The sequence below is a fragment of the Nymphalis io genome, chromosome 5, assembly GCF_905147045.1.
Source record: "Nymphalis io chromosome 5, ilAglIoxx1.1, whole genome shotgun sequence".
Taxonomy (NCBI): domain Eukaryota; kingdom Metazoa; phylum Arthropoda; class Insecta; order Lepidoptera; family Nymphalidae; genus Nymphalis; species Nymphalis io.
In genome coordinates this window covers 10,357,575-10,382,671 of record NC_065892.1, presented here as the reverse complement: position 1 = coordinate 10,382,671, position 25,097 = coordinate 10,357,575, and the positions used below count along the sequence as shown (strand labels likewise).

At 31.7% G+C, this 25,097-nt stretch overlaps 1 protein-coding gene across 2 annotated transcripts in view; it reads right to left on the bottom strand.

The window, feature by feature from the left end:
- Positions 1–25,097, bottom strand: part of LOC126768659 (GATA-binding factor C-like) — an 86,262-nt gene extending 61,165 nt beyond the window's left edge. For both annotated transcript variants that reach the window (XM_050486890.1, XM_050486891.1), the window contains exons 1-2: positions 24,812–25,097; positions 17,075–17,514 (exon numbers count right to left, since the gene is read on the bottom strand). In XM_050486890.1, coding sequence (XP_050342847.1) covers positions 17,075–17,330 — 256 coding nt within the window. In that variant the 5' untranslated portion in view covers positions 17,331–17,514; positions 24,812–25,097. The remainder of the gene's footprint in view (positions 1–17,074; positions 17,515–24,811) is intronic.

Below are 25,097 nucleotides of genomic sequence, written 5' to 3'. Positions count from 1 at the left end.
GCGAGCATTTCTTTGCATACAGGACATGTAATTTTAAGTGCACGCGCCTTGCATACGCAATGCGTCGTTGCCCGTTGGTACTCGGGGTGGGTACATTGTATTTTTATTTTCTTACGAACCCATCACTTCTCATTAAGTGGCGTTTGGAGAATAACTTAACATCGCTAATGTCCGGACACGAATTTTATTGTTATTGCATTTTAATAAATTTCATTGTTCGAAGACTTGTCAATGGTTCTCTTTTATTTCCGACTAAGGAAGGAAGTAGCATCTTGTGATTCTGTTTATTGGGAGAATTCGGACATTCCTTGAATTAAAACTTATTCCAACTCGACTTAATAGTAACATGTTTAATGTTATCTGTATTTATTGCTTCGAAAACAAATAAACAATACGAATTTGAAACATACTCATTACTCTATAAACGATACTCATTTTCTAAACAATTCAAAACATTATCGTATAGAAATATTGCCATTGCATTATGCTTGTTGCTTTAATAAATAATTATAGAAAGGAACTAAACTTAATATCAATGAGCAATCGAGCAATGAAATATTTTATTTTCAATCAAATTTCGGATCAAAGTTCGGTGGTTTAACTTTGGACAGAGTTCATAGATCCGTAAAACTATCTCATAGTGACCGCGACCACAGCATCGGATATGTCACGGTACACTTGTGATTCACTTGATCAAACACACCGACGCTTTGCGATGCCGGCGGCGTATGCGCAGCCTAGAAAATTTCCACTACACTTGACTCGACAGTTAAGTACGGAATGGACTAGTTAATTGTTAATATTAATTCGATCCCCTGCAAATATGGTTCACGTTTAATTTTTTATTTATATTCGCAGTGACAGCGAAGGATATTTTATACGCTTTTTTGCATCAATTACGATTTATATACGTCTGACTATTACACTCTTGATGTATAGACAATTGTATAAAACAAATGAATAAGTATCGTCATATATGTTACAAGGATAAAAACGTTTTGAATTATTAGAATTACCACGTATTTAATATTTAAAGTATATTTTATGAAAATATTATTAAACTGAATATAAAATATTACTACAAAGGACTTTGTTTATTATCATCGTAAGCGGTAAATAATTTAGCGGCACTTAGCGGCCTAACTCATAGCACATTTGAATTATGACAATAGACATCTGACGTACAGCAGCTATGGCCGAGACACGACATGAGCAGAATATGAGTTGCCGTAATCATTTCAATAATTAATAACCGCGCGCTCACGATGTCTACCATTAAACGTGATCTAAGCTCTCGGCTTTTCAACGTGGAATCAGGTAAATTGTTTTACGATAGGATTTATAGGGTTATACGAATAGCGAAATTACGTAGCTGGCTAACGTCTGGGTCTCTCTGACCCCACAATCTTGACAATGGCCGGGTGAGAGACCGAGTGTTCCAATAATAATGCCTATAATGACGGCGCCGGCCGGCAGCCATGGCAACTTACATAACCGCGTGACTTGCGCATTACGGTATCGGGAGAAAAATACAAGTACGCACAGGGACGGAATTACAACTATTATATGTAATACTATTCATTAATACACCACACAGATACGAAACACATTATAATGTATTTGTTAAATTATGTTTCACTGGAATCGCTAGTTTATAATCATTACAAACAGAGCAGGCGACTGCTACATATTTATTGGTATGAACGTAGGTAGTTAGTGAAAGGACCGTGTGACTTTTGATGGACTTTCGAAACATAGTTCATGTTTGTTTACTCAATTACATTTTTATGCTCATGCATAATTCATATACAGGTGAAAATTGTAAAACAATTACTGATTAATATAATTGATTGAATTTAAATAGAATACATCCTGAGTTACTTTAAGCAAGACAAATCATGTTTTCTAATTCTAGACAATTAAATAAAGAGTATTTTAAAAGAATATCTTGTTATTAAGTTCGCCCCTGCTCATACGGTGTCTTACCCGCTCGCTGATCGTCAACAACCTATAACTTAATCCGGTATCGAGCAAGTTTACCGAGCTCCAAACTATTAACCGACCTCAAATAATCAATATTTGATTTGAATGTGGGTTATATTTTAATATAATTACATAGTATATCAATACAAAATTCCAAGAAATAGAATTACATTACAACAATTAATTTTAGTGTGTTAGACTTTTTACTATTTATAGCAAAAATATGAAATGAGGATTTTTTTATAGATATTAAATTCAAAGGATTAAATATCAAGATGAATCATTTTAAGTGTCGAGCATTAGATTTTAATTTTCAAAAGCAAAGTTAAATAATATAAAATATTATATAAACAACCATTTACATTTTGTCCAAATCAAATCTCCTTACTTTATTATGACGACCATATGACCATTTTAGAAATGATAATATTAAAAAAATAGTAATTAAGACGTTAAGTATTAACAAGATAATTACCCAAAAAAATGCCGCTTAATAAGCAAATTTAAATATTTAATTATAAAATCTGTATTCTTAATAAAGACATATCATGACATCGATAATCTAGTTAAATACACTTATAAAAATTAATAATTAATAGCTTGCTATGATATATTAAATACTGTTAAAATGTAATGTGGCAAGAGAATTCGCTAATGTATCTATATCAGCGATCATAGCTAATAAATCAGTCTTACGACTTACTCGCGGACATAAAGCGGACATTATAATCAATGTTGCCATGCGCTGACAGGTTGTAGCAATCGTCACCTGTGACGTGGTGCCAACACTAGCATTGCATGAACAGTCAACGGCAAAACATTATAACATTACTTACATTACATAACAAAAGGATATCATATCTATATTATGTCAAATTTATTTCTTTTAATTCGTTCGTTCTTATTAAAAACTAGAAAAGCTTGTCTATTATTTTATAATTTATGACGTTATAGGAGATTTACTTTGATTTTAAAATCTCATGCGATAACAATATATAATTAAATCTTCATTAACACATAAGAAAACCAACTCACTATAATTCATTTGAAATATATACAAATAAAAAATCTAAGCCTCAATTGACTCTACGAGTTGAGAGACCTCATAAATGCTTTCATTTTGGAGTAAATTATAAATTTGGTAATGCTTATTACTTTCGACAAATTAATATTTTTAATAAGTATGTCACTATAATGTAAAAAAAAACATTACAATTTATTTGAATAATTCTAGAAACCTATCTACTTACGTTGCATAACACTATTACAAATTAAAATATGTTACGAGGCTGAAGTATATGCAAATATACTATGTAAAATACGGGTTTTGTTCCAGTGACCACAGATAAGCAAACAATATAATTTTTGCCGAAAACAAACTTGAAGTTAGCGGCACAGATAAGTAAGAGTTAGGTAATGCACCCGCAGCGCGATCAGCGCTTGATGATAGTTATTTAGCTTGCACGCGCCGCTCGACCACAGATTATATATCCACTTAAATCGTCTATCCTTATAGTCTTAACAAATTCCACGTTCGACGGATGAATAAGGATTTGATACTATGTTAACGAAATAATAAAGGACTGTCCGATATTTTATTACTGTGTTACGTGATTTGTATGTTTAGTTGACGGACACACACTAGGAGAAACATTATAACAAAAACTTTATCTTTTATTATTATTAACTTATGCCGGACCGAGATGGCCCAATGGCTAGACCGAGTAAATCGTAACCCTTGATCGCGGGTTCAAATCTAGGCAAGCACAACTGAATTTACATATGTTGGGTTTGTGTTTATAATTCATCTCGTACGTGGTGGTGAAGGTAAACATTGTGAAAAAAATCATTTGTCTAATTTCACTGAAATTCTGCCGCAACCCGCATTGGAGCAACTTGGTGGAAAAATCTTCAACTTTCTCCAAGGGATAGGAGGTCTCAGCCCAGAAGTTGGTCATTCAGTGGGTCAGAGGCTGTTATTTATTTTTTTATTTAATGAGTTACAGAAAGAATAACCTCTACAATCTGTTTTTTATAATTCATATTAACTAGGTACTTTGAATATATTGAGCTTTAATAAATTCTAGATATTAATTTTAAATTTGACGCAAACAAATAATTAATCGACAATAATGAATGATTCTTTAAAATATACTTTGTATTTTCATTAGCTCGTACAGCGTTGTGGTCGAAATGTTTATAGCAAATTTCGATAACGATTACAAAGATAGATGCGGCGTGATATCGCGTCTCGAGCGCAACAAAGACAAATGCTGGAAACTTTACACAAAGGTATGAATGGATAGCTCCATTCTTTGCGAACGGCCTGTAATGAGTCTATGTAGGGTGCCCGCTGGTAGCCAGCACAAAGCAACGTCGTATAAATCATGGCTCGCCAGGAAATCATTCATCCTTAGTAATGTGCTGCGAAAATAGCCTTCCAGGCGGAACGACTCGTGCGACGCTAACGCCCTCTGCCCTAAATGTTTTAACCTAGAAAATATGGCATAATGAAAACATAAATCTCATTTAAGCGATTTTTAGCAAGGTGTTGAGCGTATAGCACTCGCTAAATATTCCAAATTCCTTTCGTTTCGTTGCAAAAGTGAGGTGTGTTTGATTTATTAAATTTTGTCGCCTATTATAATATATGTCTTGACACGGAGCCAAGGTTTCAAATTTCTCATTAAAGTTAAAGTTCACATTATAATAAGCTACATTGAAATGTTGGACTACAATTATTAATTTACATATTAAGCGCTTGACGCTTACATATTTCAAGTAGGTATTTTTCAGGAGTGAAATAGTTTTAAAATTAAATAAATATATATTTGTAATATCTTTCGAGTAGAGTAACATTTTTTAAATAGCTGCTGCTTAAATCTGATGTTACCCAGGGGATGTTAGAAACCGCAAAGCGACATATGACAAATCGTGACATAACCACCGACTCATCCACACCGCTCTACTTGCAAATATACAAATACGGACACCAAAACATAGAAACGAACGAATATCGAACTTATGACAATGTAACAGACGTTCCTATAGTGTTATTTTAACGTATACTGATGTTAGAGTCCTTTTTTGTCTGAACGCACACGAATTCTTGTGGCCGGGTCGCATGACTTCGCTACCTTCATCCATCAAGCTCTCCGCGCATCACCTTCATCGTACCAATCGACCGGAAACAGGGACCCGAGACTCCAAATTGGACCGAGGTCCTCAAATAAATCCCAATGTAAACAAAACTATCAATCTTACAGTATATAATTCGACAAAAAATGTCTCTAAACCGGTTACGTGAGCATAAGTAGGTATTCGTAAAGGAACAAAAAGTCGCTCACGATATCACTCCACAATTATAAGTATTAATTAATAAATGTAATAGGTGTATCCGAATTTAATTTTAGAAATACCAGCATCAGATTTTAAGGTAGTGTAGTTTTAGCCACAAGTGATGTTAGTAGAGCAACCGCTTGACATTGAATGCCGTTTGCTTTTGATAATAAGCATCAATATTTGGATGCAATCAATCAAAGCTAATCACGCGAAAAACATAAAAGCAAAATGAATACATTAAACTAGTGAGCGACGGCTGCGCACCGGAGCGAAACGAATCGTTTTTATAAGAATCTAATAATGAGCGATTAAATGAAAAAAGAACTCGCCGGGGTACCGTGTACCCGCCGTATTAAACATTATTTTCATGACGTCAGCAACTTCGTTAATTAACTTTTAATAAGATGAGTCAAGGTGTACGTAAACAGTGTGTTTTGAATTACATTCGCTTTATACCAAGCTCATTATTTTTTTCGTACAATCAATAACAATAATTATTTAGAATATTAATTTGTATAATTAAAGCGCACGTAGCTTACTCTACAATATTTTTTCTGGCGTACTCTACACTAAACTTGACAGAAGTAATATTTTTGCGTCAGAGGTACTTCACTAAAGCGCTTATACATGGGCAAACTAGACCTTGCAATGTTATTCTCATCGTATTCTAAGATGTTTCATTTCAAAGATAAATTGTTATTAACGTATTGCATGAGTTTTAAATTTTAAAATCGTATGAAAAGCTGAGACTCCACGGGAATCGAACCGTCTTGTATTTCACACTTAAGGTACGCTGCCTGCCGCAGCGTAACTGATTTGATACCAAACAGTCATAAACGACTTCTGCTAATTTTTTTTGATTATCAAATTTATTAAATCTATATACCTAAATATAGTTTACGTACATATCAGTTTATGAACCAATAAACTGATATGTACGTTTTTTGATAAAAATCAAACCTTCGTGAGTACTTCATAAGTATATAGAATTAAGTTTTACTTTTACAACTAAATGACTGAGCAATAAATTCTTTCAAGCGTGTTACAAGGATAATATTAAAGTCGAGTAAAAACTTTCTTAATTAGGTCAACTCGTCCCTTGTTTAGAAGCTATATCGATCGATGAGGGCAGTCTTGCAACCACCAACGCTCACATACAACATTGTCTTGAAACACAAATCTCATTCAAAAAGGCACTTACATAACACGATTACAAATGTAAAATTATATATTAGGAACGGAAATATTACGTTTCCTATTTAATTAATGTCAATTAATTATCGAATATTTTGAGGTATTTGCAATTACGAAATTATAGATAAAATACGACTTAAAAACATATTTCATATCATACTATTTTTAAACTTATAATTTATTTACATTACGTCAAGGTTACATATAAATAGACGAAAAAATACAAATTATGTAATATCACCTACTTACATTATCATTACATTTATAATTTAGTCTAGAAAGTCTTTTAAATATGTTTAGAGAACTTTTAGCTTATGTTTGTGTGTGCAATTACTTGGCAGGCAATAAAATTAAACGCTTCGCTCCACTATTTGTTGGCGGTCGCTGGATCGATTTTTCTAATTGTTACAGTCTAAGCGTCGTCGGTTCAACAGAAAGTAGTTTCTCATTCACGTCACTAAAAAAGGCATGCAAGCTTACACTATTAAAATAAATACAGTGTTGACATGAAATATATATATACCGTGAGTATACAAGTTCATATTGTTTATGTGTGTGTAAGTGCGAAATTGTGTTGGTGTGTTCGTTTTTTGTATTTAACTACGTGATGGCCAAGTTAATTTTAAAGAATTTAAAATATTTATGAACTTTTATTAAATGGACAATAACTTCGCGGTTGTATATTTTAATGAGCATCTAAATTTTTTTAAATATTCTTGTAAGCAACACAACACAGTATTTCACTAAACGGCTTTGCTATTTATTTAAAATCGCTGGTAAATTAAACATAAAAAAACAATATCAAATAAAACCTACACAGTACCTTAGCGACTACAAACGAGCACCGTCTTCGACCTGTATGACTTAGCATTTACATATAGTTTGCCTCAATATTTAAAATGCTCAAAGCGACCGCTTGTTAAATGTATTGTGACGGCTAATAAACGCCAGCTCTAATGAATAACGGTTCTCCAGTTAATTAATCGTGAAGCTTCTGCTGGCGACTTTCGATTTTTTTCATACTTGTGAATGGTGATCATTAGTCTATGGAATTCAATTCCTGAGTTTTTGCATGTCTTAGATAATTGAATGTGGCTACAAAAAGGTGATGCACCGTGTTATAAATTTTAATTTTAATAGCAAACGCCTTTTTATCCCATTAATCTATTTATTTTCTTAATCAAGTCGTGAACTACTTACTATCTTATTAGGAATGTTACCATGTTATTTTAAAATTTAATTTCAAACTAGTTTGAAGAAGATATAATTGCAAAGAATACGTGGAAAGTGTTCGTCCGTTGAATTTTATTTTTATATTTAAATTTACATTACATTATAATTTTATGGAACGTATTTTAAAATACAAATTTTTTTTCATAGCAACTATTTTCATGAAAAGTCACATAGACTAACTATTAATAGCAGTTATTAAAAATCAAAATCAAAACATTTTCGTGCCATAATATTAAAATACATATGAAATTATCGTTTTGTCGTTCTGACCACTTTGATCTGAAATATCTCCTCTTTGGTTAAGAATTCCAAATTCAAATTTATAAATTCATTTAGCTGGTACATTTGAATTTTGAAAACAGTCATTGATTTATTTTTTCCTCATTATTTTTTTCTTTGGCGTCGCTTATTACCGCACAATGGAAAACATGAAATATTAGTATATTTACTAGTACGAGTTCTACCGTGGCACCAGTTCTGCAGAAACAGCTCGAAGGATTAATGATGTGTACGGCGCTGGTATCGCAAAAGAAAGCACACAAGCGTTTTTGGTTTCAACGTTTTCGTTCTGGAAATTTCGACCTTCAGAACCAACCCCGTGGACGGCCGGAGACCGAAGTGTAAAATGAAGAATTAAAGGCTATTGTGGTAACGGATCCATCACAAAACACTTCAGAGATAGCTGCAGGCTTCGGGGTAAGTGATAAAATTGTATTAATCTACTTGAAGCAAATTGGGAAAGTAAAAAAACTTGAACAATGGGTACCACATGAATTGAGTGAATCGAACTTGCAAACACGCGTCGACTGCTGTGTTACTTTGCTCAACCGACACAATAATGAAGGGATTTTAAATCGAATTATTACTTGTGATGAAAAGTGGATACTGTACGATAATCGGAAGCGCTCGTCGCAATGGCTGAACCCTAGAGACCCAGCCAAAACCTGCCCTAAACGAAAATTGACTCAGAAAAAGTTACTTGTGTGTGTTTGGTGGACTGGCGCCGGTGTCGTTCACTACAGCTTTCTAAAATCTGGCCAAACGATTATGGTAGATATCTATTGTCAGCAACTGCTAACCATGAAGGAAGAACTAGCTGCTAAACAACCGAGATTGGTCAATCACACTAGGCCACCGCTGCTTCACGACAACGCAAGACCACACACTGCACACCAAACAACCACTAAGTTAGATGAGCTACATTTGGAATGTCTGCGACATCCACCGTACTCCCCGGACCTTGCTCCAACAGATTACCATTTTTTACGGCATTTGGATAACTTCTTACAAGAAAAAAAATTCAACTCCGATGCGGCAGTCCAAGCCGCCTTCAAAGAGTTTATTGATTCTCGCCCTCATGGTTTTTTTCACAAAAAAAAATTGACTCTTTATTCCTCCCGTACAAAACGCCAATTTCATATGTAAGGACCTAAAATATGTATTATAAAAATATGTATACCTAATAGGCCTTTACCTATTTATTTTAATATCTATTGTTATTTTTACAATTTGAATAAAAACTGGCTCAGCCAACCAGTTTTTGTACCTAAAAGAGAATTCTTATGTAAATTATTATTCAAACAAATCCATCAATGTTAAAACAAGAATCTGGTACATATTGGTTGTAATTAGTAACAAAACGGTCTCGTCTGGAAAGTTTACGGCAATATTCCATTTCCGTGAGCGCTTCGGGCTCATCGCATATCTACTACACTTGGATACACACATTTCGAACGTTATTCAGATATGAGTAGGTACTGTTGAACTTACGGTTGCCGGGTACTACACGAATAATAGACTTTTCTGAAAAATATTTCGTTTATTTGTTGGAACATATCAAAATTTTCATATAAAATATATTTTTTATTTATTTAACACTTTATAAAACGTATCAAAATTAAAACAGATACAAAATATTACAAAATAGAACTAAGTATAAAAAGCATGGTTATCCCTTAAAGAGGTTTCACACTACACCAAAATACTTTATTAAATTAAATTAGTTTCAACTATCAGGAGATTTATTTGCTGCAAGGAGTTTGATTATGATTCAACCTCCTTCATCGTGCAGTAACAGCCTTGTCCCACAGCTGGGCTAAGACCTGCTCTCCTCTGTTGAGGAGAATATCGTTAGTTGAGGAGAAATTTTGAAGCTTATTCCACCACGCTGCTCCAATGCGGATTAGCTAAAATGGTTAACAGTGAACTTAGACGAGATGAATTATAATCCCAAATTAATCACATGAAATTTAGTGGTGCTTGATCGGGTTTGAGCCCACGATCATCGGTTAAAATTGCTGGGCCATCTCGGCTTAACCACCTACACCATAGTAGATACGTATTATGTTGCCATATTTGTTTTTGTAATTAAATAGCAACATCAAAATATTCCTATGGTAATCTAATCAAAAAGATTTTAATCGCTATTTCAACAAATTGTACGAAATAGATAACATTTAAAGTAACTTTTAATGTATCGGAATAGTCTTAGAATATCGTTATTTAGATTTTACTTTTACTTGAAGTTAATTACGTAATTTACTTTATTGATACATAGGTAACTTTGATGATATTTTGATTCATATTAAATTTTAAATAATATCTCAATCAATAACACAAATGGTATTTTATTACCAACCTACATGAAATAAAGGTTTTTGTTTAAATGTTTAATGTCAATGACGTAAATGCTTAGGTGTTATATAAATATATATATATATATACATATATGCATTTATGTCATTTATGTACCTATGTAGGTGTTTTAAAATTATATTTAGTTATTAATAGAGGTACCTATTAATAACTAAACTTAACTTATTCAAGTGAATTTCAGAACAAATGCTGCTGCTGATGCTGATGGATAGAATAACTTAAAAACACGTAACATGTATGTACCTACTTAACTCTACCTAAATATATACATTTATAAAGAAAAAAAAACTAATTGCCCTTCTTCGTTGAAGTCGAATAAACGCAAACAACTGATTATAAAATTTTAAAAATATAAATCATTGATTTCAAACAGTCTTTAATAAATAAAATAAATAAGTTCAAAGTAAAAGCTTTATTATTAAACTTTTATTGATAAAATTATTTTACAACAGACAGATATCACTTCAAACAAGGCAACATAAAAGGTTAAACAAAACTTTGGTTTTTTTACAAAATAAAAATATCCACTGACCAATGTGGAATGAAGAAACATTAAATAAGCAGTATTTATGTACACATGACATTTTTTGTTTGTTAATGTCAAGGGGTGTCGTTCAAGCAAATTTATTGTAAAAGTTTAATATGTCTCATTAATTTGATAAACAAAAAATATATTATATGAAGTGTAAGTGGTTATTACTTCTATGACACGCCAGGTGTCCGCTAAAGCCTGCAAGACATCAGGAAAGTGGCATCAAGCGGGCGTTAAAGGCGTGCTTTATCGAAGTAAAACATTAAAATGCTTAACATTGCATATCCTCGCTGGAATAAAAGTAATTTACTTAGCTTTTTCGCAACCACAATTGCCGCCTGCTAATGTGTGTCGAGAATGGGGGAAATAATTAATGCTTCATGGCATCATTATTTTGTGCCATATAACGCGTGTGTGCGTGCTGGGAGGAGATGTCGCTGCGCAGACGCAGGCCCCGCCCCCCGCAACTAATTGCGCCAATCTGCGGGACGCGTCTCACGCACACACGCATTTTTACGAACTCACACAACCGACATACACCACACATTCACGATTGACAAGTAAAACGTATAGCTTATTAGGCAAATGCACGCACAGATTTTTTTGCAGCGCTCATTCATTGTTGAATTACAAAAGAAATGAATGTAACTACCACGTAATGAATAGTTATACTCTATCATTGTATATTTATAATATACGCTTGGATGTAAGCTTCAAAGCATTTTTCGCATTACTTACATATCTACCTACTTGCTAGATTAAAGAAAAGAAAAAGGAATCATGAAAACAGTCGAAGTAATAGGTTCGTGAAGCCGTATGACGGGTAGTGTCTATAGGAGACGGACGGACAGCGGCAGAGCATATTTGAGCAAAACGAATGTTTAGTCAATTTAATTGGTATAGTGATGAGGCCGGCACTTTCATATTCATTTACTTCACCAGACGGGGTAATTGAAAAAAAATCTAGTCTGTTAAAGGATTGGTTATAAAACGACAATGATGTCCCAACCAGTTGGCAGGTGGACGGCTGGCAGGACAATGTATTGATCCTCTCATAACTCATAACAGAGAATGTCGTTTGACATAACGTGCAAATAATGCGTTTATGTCGGGACCATATTTTATGTCATCTCTTACATGACGTAAGTATTTGTGTCACGCACAAAATTAATATAAGAAACGTAAACATTCATAACCATACTTATTAAACGGTGGTCCAAATGACAGCTGTTTAATTGGCCGATGTTTTTTCGTAGTTAAGACGTAAATGGCACTGGAAACATACTTTTTTGTATGATTCTGAAAATCGCTTACCATTTTTGATAAATTTAATTAGTATGAGTAATTCGGAACATGTTACTATGAGCATTATGTCTTCACTCGCGGCTTTTTGTGGCCAAGTTCATGTCAAATTAAATAATTGCTCCCGCTAGTTATACTCATAGGTGGCCACCATACCTACACGTACTGAAGAACGCATCGTCAGTAGCTTGCCTCCTATGGAGGCGCAAAAGCATTGCTAACTATGTTTGTCCTTAAACATGTACTTGGTATTCTGTTAATTAATCGGTATTTTTCTTAAATGGTGAAATTGTAAACTACTAAGTAAAACCACGGCGAGGTTGCTATCGTTGGACCAGTGCATTGATTTGATCACCTTATTATCTCGTGAATAATTAATTTAAAAACTTTCCGTTACGTCGAATATTCAATTTATCGCCTCCCGTCCGGGTCCACGGTCATCATTTAACGCTTAATCTCTATTTCACCGTAACATTACATTTTGTAATTTTTTTAGTAAACATTTAACAAAACGAAGTTTGAAATAACAAACATTACTCATCTCTATACAATCGATACTTTTTTCTCAATGATATACTTCAAGTTCAACACCTGTTTAAAGTTTCATTACTACAATATGACAACCTTACTCTTAAGCATTTTTTTTTTTTTTCTAAATGAGTCGTATATTAAAAAAACTAGTTTTTTATGAAATACTTACATGTTTTCTTAGTAAAAAGTAAATATATACCTGATCATTAATTAAATATCTAAATAATAAAGTATCTAAATGATAAATATAAATTAAACCACCGTCTTAATTTAATTTCTTTGTTTCTCGATTTTTCACAAAGAAAGACACTATAGTTTTGCAGCCGTAGGTACCTACACTACTATTAATACACATCTAATACAAGTCTTTATATAAAGTATTAAATGAATACAATATGTATTCGAAATGTTATTATTTGCTCATTTATTCATGCATATACATTCTTAAAAATATAAGAACACAATTTATTTAAAAAAAGAAACAGAAATCTCTTAAAAAATTAAGGTTAATAAATTTAATTAAAAAGAAAATAGAATTAATTAAATACATCAATTGAACTACGAGTATAAGGGTCGGTAATATATGTAGAAGGTCGGTACCTACATAAATAAATGTTTCTTTCATTAAAAATACATGTACATAATATGAGTTTTTATGTTTTTTTTTTTTAATATCAACAACAAATATATATAAATTGCTAAATATCTACTTATACATTTCCTTTAAGTTTGAACCAATATCTATTTACTTGGAATATAATTTACTTACCTACGTACCTTATATTAGGAATAATTATTTATTATCAGATAATTGAACGTATCATGTTTATAATAAAAAAAAAGTATTTTCATTCAATAAACACAATTATTACATCTATACGTCTGTTAGTAGGAATGGTACTTTATTACTTTAAACCTACCCACAATAACCTAAGTAAGTACCTAGTTAGGTACAGTACATAGTTATGTATAGGAGTAATAAGAGTAAATAGCCCAGAGAAGAAAAAGAAAAAAAAATAACTTTCAAGTTTTGTAATTTCTAATACAATTTTAATTCTATGTATGCCTTATGTCTAGAAGAAATCGCAAATCAGCAATTAAGGCTCCCTTTGTTCTTGTTGTTGTACAATAAAGTATAAATAAATATTTCATATTAAAATTGTATCACAAATTGTAATTTTAATTCTAACTAAACTTCTATTTCCTAAGATTTGTACTGTATAAGTTCCTGCAAACTATAACTTAAAATTGTCTTAAGTATCCGGTGAACGATCGGTGAAGTATAAGTAAGTATTCGTAATTGTTGTACCAACTTGAGCTTGTTTACAATAAAAACATAACATTCCTACGTAATCGCATCACGATCCAGCTGTTGATGTTTATAACAAATTCTTTACTAATTTTTTTGTTATTTAATGAGCATTATTATGCCATTTTAGAAGGTTTTGGCTAGCTTTATCGAATTTTCTTATAAAAACCTTCTCAACTCTTCAACAAGAAAGTTTTCAAGTAATTAAGTTATCTTTGATCTGATCACGAGAACATTTAGGAGATGATAAGAATTTATTTATTGTTATGTTTTGTTGTTGTTTATTGTTTTCATTTTAATTGTTTTACAAAAGTAATAATATATTCAGAGTCAAAACACAAACATAGACCTAGAACTTCCTCTACTTAATATTTATTCCCCATAATAATCGAATTACTAATGAACCTAATGAGACTTTGGTTTCCAACGGTATTTTACAATTCTATCGGGATGATTCCTGTGAACGTTTCACAAGACATTAGGTGCTTATTTATTAATTAAAAATTTCGGAGAAGAAAAAGCCACTAGCCATGAATCTAAAACGGTGTGAAATAAATAATTTTATCCGTGCCATCAATCGCGTCGCCAAACCATAAATTATTGGATGAGCGTCAAATCGGCTGCCCTGTATCACGTTACAGCGAACCCATTACAAAAACAGTTTGTAGCTAGCAACTTAGGTATTTCAATAGCTTAAAAAATATAAAGTTATATTCAAGTTTTATAGTTTATATTCAAGTAAATACTTTTTATGTTTCGGGATTTTAAATATTTACGTAAAAAAAGTTACGCAGATAAAATGTAATGGCTGAAGGGTTGTCATTGGAAAACTTTTTTGTTTCACACGTTCAGTGCCAACATAGCTGTGATTTTTTATTGATAGAGCAAAGAGGACTGGTATATAAGCCTTGAGATAAAATCATTTTATTGTAGCTACTTATTATACGTCTAACGTAGGTTTATTTTGAATGTCCTGGTTTAAGGTGTATACTCTGTAATTATATAGATAGACGAGCCGGTTGGCGTGGTTGGTGGATGCTTGCCTTTCACGCCGAAGGTTGTGGGTTCGATTCCCACCCAGGACAGATGATGATAAGATTGACAGAACATGACTGTTTGTCCTGAGTCTGGGTGTAATCATCTATATAAGTATGTATTTACAAAAGAAAAATAGTATATGTAGTATATCAGTTGTCTGGTTTCCATAGTACAAGCTCTGTACAAGCTTAATTTGAGATCAGATGGCCGTGTGTGAAAAATGTCCCAGGATATTATTATTATTATATAACCATAGCAATTAAATAAAAACATAAATTAAAACCTTTCTTATTATGACTTAATAATATTAACTATCCCAACAAATCGAGGTTTTATCGAACACGCAACTTCGTCCTTATCTAAAGAGATAGATATCGTAAATTTATACTTGTATGTTTAGATACATTTGGTAAAGTGACAAAAGTAAGTTTCAGATATTAATCTACAATTTTTATTAAATGTAAAGATTAATATAAATATGAATAAATAATATTGCAAGAAACCCGACATTGTAAGATGAAGTTAAAAATAAGGCATTAAAGTTTATTAAATAAATAAAGTTAATACAATTATGCGACGGGCGAGTGAGGGCGAGTGAGGGCGAACCACGGAGCCGCTCGTAAAATGTTAAGTGAAAACGATCCGGGTTGTCATCGTAGCAAGTTTATATACACCTCAGCCAACTTAAAAATATGTTTTATTACATTTTTTACTGGCCAGAAAAAGACAGAACAAAGAGCATATAAATAAAACAAAAATCTTCAGACGCGCTAAGTGAAATTCAATAGAGTTTTCATACGTTAAATCACTTTTCGAATTTTCAGTGGCGTAAATGAACGACCAATAAAAAAGAGGAATATCGATGTTTCACATAATTTTATAGTACCTAATCAAGTCACCCGTTGCCGTTGTCGACAAATGAATTTACTAAATTTAGATATAATATATAACGTGGTGGAATAAGCTCCAAACCTTCTCCTCAAAAGGGAGAGGAGGCCTTAGCCCAGCAGTGGGACATTAACAGGCTGTTACTGTAGATATAATCAACGCGACAAGGAGCCGCATCGTGACTGCGGACATAACACGATAAGAGAGTGAGTTTACAAACAGGCTAAAAATTGAGGCGAACGAGGGCTCACATAAACTACGGCACATTACTGCCGTGAGCGCGACAAAATCGATTCCCAGTTCCGATTCCGAGAAGTGACACAGTTTCTTAAATGTCACATCACTACCGACGCACCGCTTAATAAATTAAAGAGAATCGGCCGCATGCCAATCTAGCCTTTACGGACCCTCTAGGCAAGACTGTATGGCCGTTCGGACGAGTAGTTAAATTATAAAGAAGAGCCACCTGTCTCCACGAAAAACTTTATAGCGGCCATAAAATTTAAACCTCAAAAGACAAAAACAAAAAGTATGGAATGATTTTTTTTCTTTTACGGTCGAGGCCCATTTTAGATCGTGTTTACCTAAGCTGTCACCTTACAGAATGGCGATTTTGACTGGTCGGACCCGTTGAATTAATTGTCGACTTTTTGGAGAGATATAGTCTGATGAACGATAAGGTTCGACAGACGGCTGCCTACCGTTCTCTGTCCGCAGTACGGTTTAAATACTGGCAATTTTTATTTGGAATATAATGTATTTAGTTGTTATTTCAGTTCTGCTAAAGTTTTCGCAGACTAATCTAAACGAGCGTAATTTATTACTTACTTAATAAAGATAATATAATTTTAAAAAATCCTCCTGTTTATATTTTTATAAATAATTAAAACTTACAAAGTGCTGGTAAGAACTGTATATAGCTCAAGTGGTATGTAAATATAAATATATATTATCATAACGTAACATAAATTAATCGTTTAACTTTAATTATGGTTGAAGTAAATGTTAAAAATATATAAATGCTGTGTCAAATAAGTTTTATAACAATAAGAAAAAATATGACTTACCATGCGAACCGACCGCTGTCGAGTAAGGGGCGTGCATTTGCTGATGGTAGTAGCGGGCGCGGCTGTGATGTCCGCCCTCCAGCGGCGAGTGGAAGAATCCGTCTCCATTCGTCTCGGAGCTGACGTCGCCGGCGGCAGGGCTGCCGTTCACGCGGCTGTCGTACCACCGCTGCTGAAGCGCGCCCCCTGCGCCCGCTCCCGCACCGCCGCCCTCACCGCTCATGTCCATGACCGCCGCTCCGACCTCACAAACCATGCATCGCTTTTATATACACGCACTTTAAGTCCGCACCCCTATCCGCATTTCAAAAGTCAATCGCCCGATGTACGCTCGCGCTGGCCTATTTACTGAGAGGCTACCCAGTGCAGTCTTGACATCGTCGAACCCGAGAGCCACACGATCACGCGTCACTCGGACACTCGGCCACTCATACCCGTATCTGCAAAGACGAACACTGATTAGAAACGTGCGGTTTATTTTCGCAACATCAAAGGAATAAATCACTAAAATAATAATGTCAAAAATATGACAATCAATTAAGATAAAAATGGTGCACTATCGAAAGACGTACGCGATATCGATACGCTCCCAATTTGATTAACTGATATACCGCAAACAACACTCGATACGGCTGCGATAAGGTGTAACCGCGCATTAAGCGTTGTTAGCTCACCGAGCACTGATTTTTATTACAACTAAACCCACTGGAGATATCTGTTTGTTGTATCTAGTTACAGCGGATATTGTGTACTATTCAATTTTTTAATTAATATAAAATGATGTTCTCTAACGTTTCCTTGCAAAAGGAATTAATTTAATCTTATTATACAGAGTCTTATGTTCTTTTTACATCAACGAATTTTCTTTGAAACAGTGTGACATGTGTAGAATATCTCCATCTATATATTTATCTTGGGTTCTATGAAACAACTCACAGTAGGTGTCGTGTGAAACGCCTCGCGAATAAATAACTAGTTATTTATTCAACCAACTGATAGCTGCACAAGAATTTGCTTGATTTGATGAATCGACTTTAAATTGTGTATAAAACAATGTTTTTATATTATTCAAACGATAATATCAAAATAAAGTACATATTCATCAAAACATTTGTAATACAGATTTGGTCAATGATCAAAATTGCTTAATCGATTTTAAGATCAAAATACTAAATAAATACGGGACTTAATAAATATATAGTACATACAAGTATAACGTGAAAGCCATAATCAAATCGCATCCGCCTGATAATGCTAAAAACTCAAGCAACGATTAAGTACTAACACTTACGGTCACGTCTATTAATTTGTATTAAGATAAGATACGTCAGAAATTGAAAAAGATAAAATCGATTAGATTTAATCGCATCCAATGTCCAAATTAATAATACACGATACTTGCCTTAACAATGTAAATCAAAGCCAATATAAGTGTTTAACAAATCCCTTATAACGTGCACTTGCAAATGTTTTATAAATTATCCTATTCAACTAACATTTTTATTTACTAGCGGCAGGGCTGTATGAAATCGCGTTTGGTATCCCTACGAGATACTACCCACCCGTGTATCGTCCACTCATTAGTTATTCTACTGTATATTAACAAATAGATTTTGTCATATTTTTAATAGTAAGACGAGGTCAAGTGAATGTCCCCCAAATAGGGCTCTAAGCCTGGCGTTTAGTAGATAACATTCGAGTGCTCGTTGACGCACGAGCTAGAACAGATAAAGTAAATGCAAATCTTAAGATCATGCGTTTACTTCATGCCATCATCAAACTTCAAATGTATTAGAATCCATATACAAAATAAATACTTTTATAACAACAAACGTGTTAAATATATAGTGGCGAAATATAAGTAATGCAACACATTGCAGTTAATTTAGATGAATAAATAAATGTTAAGCTAAATTATATTTAATTACAAAACATACTCGAATTGATACTGTAGTATTTTTAATTTTATAAGTATCTATGATGTAATAAAAAGTAGTATTTGAAATGCAAGTAGTTTTTATTTTAATTACAAAACGCTTAATGTTATTTTTTTTTATTTTAAAATCTGTTTTAATTTTAAGGTGTTAAGTAATATATTAAAATTCCCTAGTGTATATTATAAACACCAGTTGGTACCATAAAATATTATATATTCTAAATTGCATTTATACTTTTTTAAAAAAAAATATTCATTTCCCTAATTTGTAAATAAACTGATTCATAAATAATTTATATTTTCAAACAGAAGTTCATAGATAATAATTGCCTCTATGAAATCTAGTTTTTATTCTATAAAAAAGAGCGTTTACTACAAGAAGTTATTATTTTATTGCGTGCAATATAAAATATCCAAAAGAGCTTGTTAAACACTGATTACCTAATTTGTAAATTATGTCGAGTGGATCTCAAGGATCTGTTGATCAATAAAAATGTTATTATTGAATATTCGCTACCAGTATTTTTGATCGAGATTAGATTTAAGATTAGATCTTGTCGCTGATAAATTGACATTAATAAATATAGAACCACTGCATTTTTTAATTGTGCATAATTACATTCCAATCAAACATCATTTACGCGTACGTTTTTAGAAATACATTATTAGTAACGCTTTTATTCAATATAATTTTAATGATTTCCAAAGTTACTTCCTACCTAAATATAATAAACAGCTAGCAATATATCCCCCATATTGCTAGCAGTCTTACTACCGTTTCAAGCGGACAAACTTGTTTTATAATTGTTCCAAATTTATATATTTAAAGATAATAATTCATACAGTTTTTATGTATAAAATAATTGGCTTCTTTTTAATTAATTAATTTAGACAAATTAGATTTCTGTGCGTACATATGTATAAAATTTAGTCTAAAAATATACGATATAAGAATAGACTATAAATATGCAAAATAACATTTTCATTCAAATCATACCGAAGAAATTCGTGTTTGTATTGTTAAAAGTTCAACGCACATAATACAAAAAAAAAACAAATCTATAAAATAGTGTATACAACCTTTTTACTATTAATAGTAAATCGATAATAAAAAAACAACAAATTCTCACCAGAACGATAAGATGTGATCAGGACAAAAGTTGGTATTTACTACTTAGGTATCTTCTATCTATCACAACCGCTGAAGGCGCTATCTGACGATCGACTGAAAAAATCATTTTGCAGATAAAAAAAAAGAAATCACATATTTATCGCAATTTGCGTCCATTTTATACGATTTCCTCGTAATATCAAATGATAAGGAGATAAGTTCGCAAGGACTAGATTTTAATAATTCAAGGTAATTCAATCAAATATTTTAATTAACAAGGCGTGTTATACAATAATATTACTCATTTATAACTAAGTGGTTTTTTGGATTCGTTACTTCACTAGATAAATAAACATAAAACATAATTTGTTTATTTTGTTTAATATGCATGCGTTGTTAAAAAAAATGACTTGCGTCAGACAATCAAATAACTTAAAGCCGTCGGCCTCTTATGCATAATACATATGTACCACCTATATAAATTCACATAGTGTCAAAGCTTCTTAATAAAATTACACTATTATTATTTACACATATTATTTATTCAATAATGCTTCACATTAATAATCTTTTGTTATATTTTTTATTATTTTTGTAAACAAAATTAATTAAAAATAGTTTAAACTTTAATAATATTCAAAACGATTTTAAAAAGAAAATTACATAAGTTTCATTTGCCTTATGTTTTATTAAATTAAATAAAAAACTTTATATAATAGCAATATTAGAAAATAAATAATATCAAAATAACTTCATAAAACTAACAGTATAACACAATAAGTAGAGAATTATATGTTCAATTGAGTGTAAATATTTGCTTAGTTTCATTATCAAATTTTATTAGATGTTTTTACACAAGGAAAGATGTATCGTGGAGTTATGTAGACGTTTTTATATAGTTTCAGGAATGAGAATCCATTGGCTTGGCATTCCTTGCATTGTGACTGATCTGCTAACCATTTCATTAGAACCGTGTTTCCCAATTAGCGGAACGCGTACCCTTCTTGGCGCTACGCGTAGTTATATAAAAGTGTACGTGCTGCCATTTCTTGGTTGAGATGATGTTATATTTAATTTAAAAAAAAAAACAAATGCGCAATTCACAATAGGAATTTGTTGCGGGATTTTCCCAGAAAAAAATTTCGATATACATTTTAAAATAGCCAAATCGGCCCATCCATTATCAATATATACAACGAACGATATAACCAACGAACACCATTTCATTTATATATTTATATTATCATTTCTATGATAGAGGGGTCCGCGAATTTAAGCTCTTTTTTAAGTGAAGAAAAACGAAATTAATACGACTGTATTAGAGAAAATCTTATTTTAATCATAATTTTTAATAAACTAGGGAGTTAATGGTTGCTTAGCGACAGTTAAGTTAAACGATATTTTATCTCTTTATATCATTATTAATTTGACATTCGTTAGAAGAAGATGCGAATACATTCACATTATATTACTTCATATTGAATATAATATATACATTGAATATAATATAATATTATTTGTAAACGAAACTTCGACTTAAAAGTCTTATACATACTTAATTGAGTTCTTGCAACTTGATTGATGAACGTTAATTTAAATATATGTATATTGTCTACTTAAAAACATTATTACTTTACTTAAGATATATTAATGAAATTTATTTTTATAGCAAAGTATATTATTAGCACTTGATAACCTCAAAGTATACATAAATATTTCTTTATTTAAATTTTAAATAAACTTACTTTATTAAAACAGATCAAAGAGAACCTTAAAGTTGATACATCCATTATAACGCCAATAAACAATATAGTCATAACACCAATCAGAAAGCCATTACCAAACGAGTTACAATATTAATATAAACATGTTGACTTACACCCGTTGGTTTATCACTGCACCTTATTAAGATTAGGCTAACTTCCAATTAAGATAATTGATTTCTCTCCGACCGCCGGTAAGGCCCAAAAAAAATATGTCCGACACAATTCCCGGCCCTTTATCGAGATGTGACGTGGAACGACTTTTACAAAAGAGGTTTTATATAATTTTTACTTTATTAGTTTAAAATAAAATATTTTATATGCAATGACTAGTTGAATGTAGCGTCATTGTTTTGATATTAAATGTCAATGATCTACAAAAAAAGAGGAACAATTTGATTAATGGCAGATACTTATAAAACTTTCAACTCTTTAATAAAAGTATTTTAATGCTAACTTGTCGAAACAAAGAAGATTATAATAAAGCTCTCTAAAACTCTACTTCGTTTATGAGATAATAATTTTGATCTGAATTCAACTATTAAAACGGGTTCTGTATAGACCAGATTTTAATAAACAATAGAGTAATGTATATAGATAAAAAAACATTATTTTTCAAAAACATTAAATTATGGCAATATGGCATATATATTACAATGAGTAAAACACATATACCTCATTCGTGTGAAGATGTTTTTAAACCTACGTATCACAAAGTATTAAAGTAGCTATCTTACTTAATTTAATTTCAAGTCAAAAATCCGTATAAAATTTGCAAACAATTGTATCAATAGAAGCGTATATAAAATTTGAAATATTAGATTAATAAATAATCAGCTAACGGACCCCTAATAATGTTTAAGCCGTCTCCAAGTTAATCTCGACCGAGAATAGAATCCGAGTCCATTTTACTTTATTTCCTCGACGTTAACCTGATAGGGTTTGATCGATGCATTTTAAAATGAAGATCAGATTGAATAATTTATTGGACTTGATTCATTTTTTATATATATAACATAAAACAGTTTGAACCATTTGACCGGGTCTTATCAGAACGTTTAAATATTCATTAGCGCATAATAATAATTTGTAACACAATATAAATAATATGAATTCATTTATTTAAATTTTGCAGCATTTTATATAGAAAGTACACTTATTGTAACTAAAATTATTATAAGTTTTTATATGCTGTTTTTGTTATACAAATTTATATCGATAATTGCAAATATACGACATACTTTATTATTAGCATTTGAATGTTAATTAACGGGCAATAAAGTCATCGTGATAAAGGACGCATATCTAATATAAATTAGTTTTATTTCAATAGATTTTGTCCGCTACGGACGGGCTCGGGTCAAAATGGTTTAATTTAGTGAAATCATTAATTTATTGAATTATTTTACACATTTTTTCTAAAATACACATAACATTTATGATAGGTGAACTAAACGCAGTGAAGCTTTTCAGAATTAGACTATAATTTATATAATAAATGAATTAAAAAAAAGAAATTTAATTTTTTAAGGGCTTATTACTTAAGTACTATTTATCATAAAAAATAGCGAACCAACAGGATGCTCCTACATGTATCTCCGGCGGAAACTTGTATATACGTAACACACACTTATAAAGCTTATCGAAGCCTAATCGATGGCAGCCTTTGCGCATCTCGGCCCGCATTCAAATTTCGAACGCGAACTGTCATGGCGGCCAATCGTAACGTCCGAAAACTGAACGTTGATACGAAAACAGTGATGCGACATTGACATTGATTTGTTGTTACTTCTGTATTTGTTTAAGACGGATCTACTTTTGAATACTTAAGAGCAATGCTTCGAAATTTAAAACTTATTTACTACAAAACACTAAGTTCAATTAAATAAGTTTAGTAAATATATATATTATGTAATAGTACCTAAGCATATTAATTTTCTTATATTATATGATAATTTGTTTTAATTAAGAATATCACGCGTGACGAAAAATTTCGTTTTAACATTTGTCCCTATATACAGTAAATATGTACTTGCTACGGTATTCGTATATGTTATTTAGGTGGTAACCGTAGATAGTCTAGCATCTAACATTATCATAAAGCCTGTACATTTTGATACATAATTTAAACTATCACACACAGAAATTCATGATAACAATTATAGACATGTAGGTATGTCAAATTTGAAAAATCTTATATGAGAGCTACATTTTTCAAACAATGTAACAATTGCTGCAAAATAATATATAAAAGTTTGATAAACAAAAATGCCACAGTGTTTTTTTTTTATTTACCAAAAATATGACTATCACTTTATTACTAGAATACTAACACTACATTATTAGAATGAATATTTACTGCCTATAATACATATTTTGAATACATTTCTGTAATGACACGACTAATTACTCTTAGAATTAAATTTTTTCTCATTAATTTTTTAAAAGGCAATTAAATAACGGTTATTCACTTATTTATTTTATAAAAAAAGTTTTTTATTTAATATAATGGAACAATGATCCTATCAGAAAATGTCTGCCCCGACGGCTTTAAAATTCCAGATGACTTATTGACTCTTACATTCTTCTGACCAAATTTTTAATAAGTAGGTATATTAATATATTTGGAGGTAATAATGCTTATTATTATTTTATTTTATTATATTTATATATTTGTTTTGTGGTTTATAGTAATTAAGAATAGTTAAGAATAGTTTTTTTTGTTATTTATATTTTTCCCAGGATTTTTTAAAATATGTTTAGAGCTATCAGCCGCGCTCTTACTCAATCATTTCAATTGATATTCGCCGTTTAACTATAACTTGCAGTAAGGTCAATGCAGCCTCATGAAGGTATACAGATTGACTTATTAATGAAAAAATGAATTCAAAACTTCGAAATAATTATAAAATAACACTATTAAATACCTTAAATGTCCTCGTAAGATGCGTATCACTCAAATATCGTTCACTATCACTAATCACTTTTATCGTTACGATATAAAAACACACTGAAATCATACGCTCCATTCCGTCGTGTCCATTTTCAATAAGAATAATATCTAGCACAGCTCACAACTTGTGTAAAATTATAATTATTGCATTAGCTATATGCGATTAAGCAAGGAGATATAAAGATGTTTTGAATATAGTTCAGTAAGTGCGCAGGCGCGTGAAGCCAGACCGCGGCACGTGAAGCGGCGTCGTTGGGACG